This window comes from Anabrus simplex, chromosome 3 (genome assembly GCF_040414725.1).
Source record: "Anabrus simplex isolate iqAnaSimp1 chromosome 3, ASM4041472v1, whole genome shotgun sequence".
Classification (NCBI taxonomy): Eukaryota; Metazoa; Arthropoda; class Insecta; order Orthoptera; family Tettigoniidae; genus Anabrus; species Anabrus simplex.
Genome location: NC_090267.1, coordinates 97,252,043 through 97,260,427, shown reverse-complemented (window position 1 = coordinate 97,260,427; position 8,385 = coordinate 97,252,043). Strand labels below are relative to the sequence as shown.

The window sequence follows — 8,385 nt, the reverse complement described above, 5'->3', positions numbered from 1 at the left end:
TGTATTCCTACAACGAACTGATCAAACTTTGGAAAGTCCCGTTATCAGCACTGTCACTTCATTCATGCCATGCATGGTCTGCGTACTATGGTTCGATGTGAGATTTCTTCAGTTCAGTTCCCCATTAACTCTGGTCGTGAGATGCCTGGGACATGTTGATCGATGACTCCATGGACGCATCTCGCAGTACTTGCGACAGAGGGGAGGGATTGCAGTTCTGTAAGGACGTAGTCGACGTCGCTGCTGGGTTTTCCGGCACGAGGAGTCTCGGCGGTGGAAACCCGAAAAGTTGAGATCACTGGATCCGTGGCCAATAATTGGACGTGAGGTCGGGAGTCTGGCTGGGGATCTGTACAGGAACGGAAACGCCCGCGGAGATCACACCTGAAACACAATAGTACCCTATTAAAACATATTGTGTGGTAATAGTAAATTACAAGTTGTGAATACATGCATGCCTTAACTTAATTATGTACCTGTGAAACAGAATAATTGGTAAAATTTTAAAATTATAACTGTACATTGTAATACAAATGGAAAAATGTAAATTGTAAACTGGAAAATATTAACCATAAATTGTAACACTAATTGCAACAGAAAGTGCTAACTGTGAATTGTAAACATCATCAATTGTAAACCAGGAATTGTAACTGTAATTTGTAACTGTAAATTGTAATGGTAAATTGTACAATTCAGAAAATCAATCAAGCACTTAGCCAAGAGGCCGGAACCCCCACTCAGCTTTTTTTACCAATTCAAACCTCCCCACCACCTCCTTACTCCTCGAAATCTCCAAACCCGCCGAATCTTCTGGCCAGAGGGAAGGCGTTACCTTCTAGTAAGGTCCCTTCCTAGGTCCTAGAATAATAATAATAATAATAATAATAATAATAATAATTTTAATATGACTTTATTCACGCTTGTGATGGGGTAGCTGTTATGAATTTTTCCAGGTGTTAATATTTTATCATCTTATTCATATTTAATTGCACCATTATATAGGTTTCAGCAAATACAAAGTTATACTGAAAATAAGTTAACCTTTTAAGTTACTGTACTTATTCATATCAGTATGGTGATATACGTGAACGATTAAAAGGCACTTTTTGAATATATCCTTACTACCCTGTGTTAGTATTTTTGAAGCATAGACGAAACGACATCATACATGTATTTTTAATGATCTCTCTTAGCTTCGATAATGCATATGCTCACTTTCTCGCACAGCGTAATTGGATGTTTCCCTTTCCTATTTTAACATTATCAGAATCACGAATATCAAATGTGCGAAGACTTAACAAATAATAATAATAATCATAATAATAATATCTGTAAGTAAAACATGCAATTATCTGTACATTACGAACATGGTAATTTTGCTTGATTGAGAAAAAATATATGTCATCTAAAGACTGTTTGTCAATAGGCTATTGGATGTGCAAGAGGTCGTACAGTACGACAGTGTCATCAAGGTCTTCAAGACATTTGCGGGGAATCTGCATTGCCTTGCAAAACAGAGGCACGGTGGATAAAAGCCTTCAACGAGAAACGCCGAAATGTGGCAGACATGCGCCGGCCAGGTCGTCCTAGTGTCAGTGACGAGGAAGAAGCCGCGTTACTGGACACTGATCGACGTCATATGATTGGTGAGCTGTCCCGAGACATACGACTATGTTTCACGTTCTGAAGGAACGCCTGGGCATGAGAAAAATCGTTGCCACTATTACAGTTCTAACCTTCGTATAAACACAGCTGCAGTCATCTGCTTAAAATAAGACAAACAGTTCTGATCTCATCCATTTTACGAAACTAATACTTTTGCGTGTAGTGGTAAGCATAAACTACGATATCTTATCTTCCTGACATGATAGAAACATTCTGTTTTCAGAAACGTAATCAGCACATTAGTCTATGTGAAATAAAATTCGCCCCTTACCTTTCCAATTCCACAAACCTTGTTGAGTTGTGTTATGAATATTTTAATAACAGCTCGAATAAATGGTGCTTATACCAATACATGTGAAAACTCTCCAAGCCATGAGTAGCCCATTGTTTTGAACGCTGGCTTTCCAGCCGTACGGTTAAGGTTCAAATTCCAGTGTATCTGAGGTTGGAAATTTCACTTGAAAAATCACGTGGCTTCAGGACAATTATAAATACTCTTGCAAGAGATCCGCTAACTCCATAAAACCTTCCCTCGTGATGTTTAAGAAAAATATTCTTCTTCTTCTTATTATTATTATTATTATTGATGTAAGCATCTCTCGTGGTTCAGATAATCACCTCTTCTTTTCTCTTCTCCATGAATACTTAGGATAGATTTTCACTTAGTCTGCATGTTCCTCCGCATCGCATCCATCATTAAAGGGCTGTGTAAGTTACGAGCTAACGACTCCTGAGGCTATATGCTATCGTTAAAATGTGACGCCTGAACACTCCCGAGCGTCGCTCTTTAGCTCCTTCTTAATAATTGAAGAGCTTAAAATCGGTGTGACGCTAGGTGTGAGGAGAAAAGGGTGTGGCATTAAGCTAGGGATCACGGAGCCTTATTGTATGTAAACACAGTCTTAATCAGCATATACTCTGTCACTCATTTTAATGTAGGCCTAATAGTCAAATTTACGGAAAATGTAAATTGATATTACAAAGCTTTGCCGTATTTGTATAATATTCGAAATGATCTCTATTGGTTATTTTCAAAACGTAAATATCCTACAGTTAGGCCTATAAGGAATTAGTATCTTCGTACTTAGATTAACATCTAACGACTGCTTGAATTCTTATTATAATCAAAATCAATGATAATGTTGTCCCACTCCCTGGCTGAATGGTCAGCGTTGAGGCCTTCGGTTGAAAGAGCCCCGGGTTCGATCCCCGGCCGGGTCGGGGATTTTAATCGCATCTAATGAATTCTTCTGGCTTGGGGACTGGGTGTTTGTGTTTGTCCCCAACAGTCTCCTCTTCAAATTCAGGCAACGCACCACACTACCAATCACCGCAGAAACACGCGATAGTGATTACATCCCTCCACATAGTGTTGGCGTCAGGAAGGGCATCCGGTCGCAAAACAGAGCCAGATGCACATGTGCGACACAGTTCGTGCCAGCGACCACACAGGTGAGGGAAAAAGCGGAAGAAGAAGAAGAAGAAAAAGAAGAAGAAACACAAATAATGTTATTTCATCTCTTTTAAGTAGGCATGGTCTTTAGTTACTTGGGGTTTATGGGATATCACAAAATGAGAGGAAAAATATTTTATTACACCTGTATTATTATTAGACTATTATTATTATTATTATTATTATTATTATTATTATTATTATTATTAAGCCCACCTGATGGCCATGATAGTTAAAGTGTCAAGTCTATATGGTGTGGTTAGCGGATTCGAGTCCCGTTGTTCGAAAAAATGTTCACCGTCTGAATGTTGGCCGGCAGGGTAAAGGAGGTGGTGGTTTACAATTTCTAAACACCAGATTGCGTGCCGAAAGCCTGGATTCAGTCCCAAACCTCTCCGCAGGGTTCATATAGAATGAAGGTAAATGACGCTGCTGATGGTAATTCGTCCGTCGGATGGGGATGTAAAGTTTTGAACATCCCTTGGTGTTATTCAACAGGAGTAGGCTACTTGACGACACCGGATTTCACTCTGTCCCTACCAGACGCGCCCTTAAATAGAAAAACCTGCACCAAGTGAGCCGAACATGTCTTCTGACACTCCCGCCACTAAAAGCCATACGATAAGTAGGTATTATTATTATTATTATTATCCCTGCCTGTCGTAAGAGATGAATAAAAGGGGCCCTAGCGGTGCACCCGGGCATTAGGGTCGATATGGCAGTGGATTAATTCCCTGTGTGGTGATTGGTAGCCTTATGTATTGAATGTAAAAGAAGGTGTGTATTTGGAAGAGCTAGAGGAATTAACCACCGGCCGTATTGGGAATCGAACCTGCGGCCCTCGAAACTAAAGCCACTACACCGCCCATTTAACCCTGTACTCCAAACAGCATGATCCTATGGGTATGCAATGTAGGCCTATCTGAAAAATATGGAATTAAAATCAACCTAATAAAGACAAAAAGAGGCGTAATTCATTAAATCGAGGAAAAATGTTTCTTTCTTTCTTTCTTTCTTTCTTTCTTTCTTTCTTTCTTTCTTTCTTTCTTTCTTTCTTTCCTATAAGTTTACCCTCCATAACTGGTTTTTCCCTCGGATTCAGCGAGTGATCCCACCTCTACCGCCTCAAGGGCAGTGTCCTGGAGTGTGAGATTTTGGGTCGGGGATACAACCGGGGAGGAGGACCAGTACCTCGCCCAGGTGGCCTCACCTGCTATGATGAACAGGGTCCTTGTGGGGGTGGGATGAGAAGACTGGAAGCGATAGACGAGGGAGAGGGAAGGAAGCGCCGTGGCCTTAAATTAGGTAGCCTACCATCCCGGCATTTGCCTGGAGGAGGAAACAATGCAAAACCACTTCGAGGATGGCTAATGTGAGAATCGAACCTCCTCTACTTAGTTGACTTCCCGAGGCTAAGTGAACCCTGTTCGAGTCCTCTTATCCTACCACTTTTCAAATTTCTTGGCAGAACCGGGAATCGAACTCGGACCTCCGCGGGTGGCAGCTAATCACTGTAACCACTAGCCTATACCACAGGGATGGACGAGGAAAAATATAAAAATCATAACTCATGGCGAGACACTCAAACAGGTAAACAGTTCGGTAGGGTAATAAGCCTATAAGCAGGCAGCCACTGCCAGCAAGGTGTCAAGGGCAGTTTAGAATGGCAGAGCAGTGTTTTACAAGTAGGCATACCAAAAAATGCTTAGGCCTACCATTTACTTATTGAGCCTGGAGCTCAGGATGCGATTCATTAAGTATTTTCTTTGGTCAGTGGGATTTTATGATGGTGACACATGGACCCTGAATTCCAGTCTGATAAAATTAATCTGAAGTGTGTCCACCTCCGTAGCATAACGGTTAGCAGTGCGGTACTCGGGGGCCCGGGTTCGATTCCCGGTACTGCGAGAAATTTGAGAATGGCAGGATGGCTGTTATGTGATTAAAATGGGACATTCAGCTTACTTCCATTCGGAGTGTGCCTTAAAAGAGCGGCACCATCTCAGGACTAGGACACGAGTTTACTTTTTTACTTTTAAATCTGAAATGTAATTACTTATCGCTTGAACCGTAGTAAAATTATTAATTACTTATCGCTTGGGTCCGCCTCTGTGGTGTAGTGGTTAGTGTCATTAGCTGCCAACCCCGGAGGCGCGGGTTCGATTCCCCGCTCTGCTACGTAATTAGAAAAGTGGTACGAGGGCTGGAACGGGCTCCACTCACCCTCGAGAGATCAACCGAGTAGAAGAGTGTTCGATTTCCACCTCAGCCATCCTCGAAGTGGTTTCCCGTAGTTTCCCACTTCTCCTCCAGGCAAATGCCGGGATCTTACCTAACTTAAAGCCACGGCCGCTTGCTTCCCTCTTTCTTCCAATCTTCCAATCCCCCACAAGGCCCCTGTTCATCATAGCAGATGCTTCCGACTGGGCGAGGTACTGGTCCTCCACCTCCGTTTTATCCCCCCAACCCAAAGTTTCACGCTCCAGGACACTGCCCTTGAGGCAGTAGAGGTGGAATCCCTCGCTGAGTCCGAGGGAAACCCAACCCTGGGGAGTAAACGGATTAAGAAAGAAATAACTTATCGCTTGGATGCAAGTAAACAATTACAGTAAACTTTCATTTCCCTTTTCTTAGGGAATGCCTGCCCTTATGATGGTAGTCATTAAATGTTTGGCATCTTCCCTACTCAAGATTCTTTATATTCCGTTATGGTAGTGTTTAATGGTAATTACAACTTCCCGTAGCGTTCCATGTGTGATGGTCAAACAAAACCGGTCTTTAAATCGCAAGAAGACTCAGTGGTGAATTCTCTTGGTGTTAAATCCAATGTTCTGCGGTGTGTGCATTCATTAAGTCCATCGCTCGCGGTGTCTTGTATTATCATACCTAGAATACTACTGGAAGCTAATCCTTACAATCCTTTACTTAGAAGAGCGTTCAGCTTGGCCAACGATCCGTAGAAAACCCAGATAAACCTTCTCACCAAAATGGTGCGTCCTTCTCTACCCCACCCCACCCCTTGAGTTTCGCACATTATTGAGCGTTCGTCGAGCCGAGAAAGGACCGCCCACCCGCAACGCCAGTTTCCGGGGGGTGAAAGAGGGGTAGCTGAGGAGGGGTTAAAAAAAAAAAGGAGTTTCACTAGCAAGCCCCAGACACCAGAGACATCTCTTGACCTCCAGAGGAATCGCTGAAGCATGAAGCGTGCTAATACAGCGAACTAACCTGCTCACTTTTCAACAGATTCTAAACCGAAGTTCTAAATTAAGATGCGCACATTTCTTCAAGCCAAGTTGTTTACATAATGGACTAAGTTATGCGAGTTGTGTTTTACTATTAACACTCTTCATATTACATTCACTCAGTGAAATTTTGGTCTGTAATGGAATGACATTCCGTCCAAAACTTGGCTGAATGATCACCGTTGAGACCTTCGGTTCGAAGAGTCACAGGTTCGATTCCCGGTCGGTTTGGGGTTTTAAACTGCGTCTTGTTGATTCCTCTGACTCCTCTCCACATACACGTCATATACCACATTACGGGTCCCATATTTCCCGATTCATGGCAGTGAGGCAGGTCAGGGTAGGGAACATGCAGCTTTGTCGGGAATTAGTACGGGGTGATGCATTGTTCTAGGTCGTGGCTTGCGAGTCTAGAGTTGGATGACAAGACACGCGTATTCAACCAAGGCTTGACATGTATATAACATTTTGTCGTTTCTCGTTAGAATAAAATTCAGTCATGCAACCATTAACCATTTATTGATGCAATCCATTAATTCCTTAATTTATTCATTTCATTCACATGTCTGTTGTAAATGAAGGACAACTCTGTACAGACTGGCTATAAATATTTCCCAATTGTGCTTGGATTTCCTGATTGATCAGCGACTTAATTTCCCTCTTCCCAACTAAAGAAATATATTTACCAAATTTCAGGCCTCTATGATAACAAAACTTCATAATAATTATGTTATGACAGGACTGAGAACTTCATTCTTTAAGTTTATGGTAGCAAAAAAAAATCCCTAAACTGATAGGGAAAATACAAATAGAAAGTAAATTATATATTCTTTTGTACACAACCATGGGTGTGAAATGCATTGTCGATGTAGCATAACCTGTCGAAGTGGACAATGCTGTAAAGTAAAATGTCTTGTTAATTTTGTTAAGGTGTAGATAGTTTAGGGATAACCTAGCTCAGGCGGTAAAGGTGTACGCCTATTTTATTCACACCGAAAGATGCGATTCCGATTTCCCGCTAAGATGTGGGAAGATTTAGAAGTGATATTTCCATTTTGGGAGACGCATATTGTCCTGAGGTTGAGTAGGCCTAAGCCTATACAAAGATTATTATTATTATTATTATTATTATTATTAGTAGTAGTAGTAGGCCTAGTAGTAGTAGTAGTAGTAGTAGTAGTAGTTTTTTGCTAGTTGCTTTACGTCGCACCGACACAGATATGTCTTATGGCGACGAAAGGCCTAGGAATGGGTACAGACCCAGCATTTGTCTGGTGTGAAAATGGGAAACCACGGAAAACCATCTTCGGGGTTGCCGACAGTGGGGTTCGAACCCACTATCTCCCGGATGCGAGCTCACAGCCGCGCGCTCTTAACCGCACGACCAACTCGCCCGGTAGTAGTAGTAGTAGTAGTAGTAGTAGTAGTAGTAGTAGTAACGTCGCATTAACTCAAGCTGGTATTTTAGCGTTGCTGGATTAGGAAATGATTAGTGCTGGGAAGGAAGTGACTGTGACCTTAAGTGAGATACAGTTCCAGCATTTGTCTGGTATGGAATGGGAAATCCACGGAAATGCTACCAATTGCTGGGTTCGAACCCACTACCTTCCGAACGCAAGCTTACTGTTACGTGGCTCGTACCATGCAGCCAAATCTTTCGAATAAATTATTCTTATTATTATTATTATTATTATTATTATTATTATTAGTAGTAGTTGTAGTAGTAGTAGTAGTAGTAGTATTTCATGTATGGGCAATTAGAACCCTAACATTTATGCAACTCTTTCTACACAATCAAGGGGTGGGGTGAAGGACACTTGCCATTGCCGAATATGTTTACATTCTAACATATCACTAGGTAAAGATCTGGGTTCTAGCTAATGTGTTTATATTAATAAAATGTAAGTGGATAAATGGATAGTCTCTATCCCTAGCCCCTTCACTTGTTAGAATTATTTCGAGGGAACTATTTTGTACACACATGAAGTTGTGTGAATATTCTGCATTAAGACTTGAATGTGTGTT

At 41.7% G+C, this 8,385-nt stretch overlaps 1 protein-coding gene across 1 annotated transcript in view; it reads right to left on the bottom strand.

Annotated features, from left to right (window-relative positions):
* Positions 1 to 295: 295 nt before the first annotated feature.
* The window catches only part of toy (twin of eyeless), a 319,425-nt gene continuing 311,335 nt past the window's right edge, over positions 296 to 8,385 (bottom strand). Inside the window, exon 9 of the mRNA XM_067144164.2 lies at positions 296 to 384. Coding sequence (XP_067000265.1) covers positions 296 to 384 — 89 coding nt within the window. The remainder of the gene's footprint in view (positions 385 to 8,385) is intronic.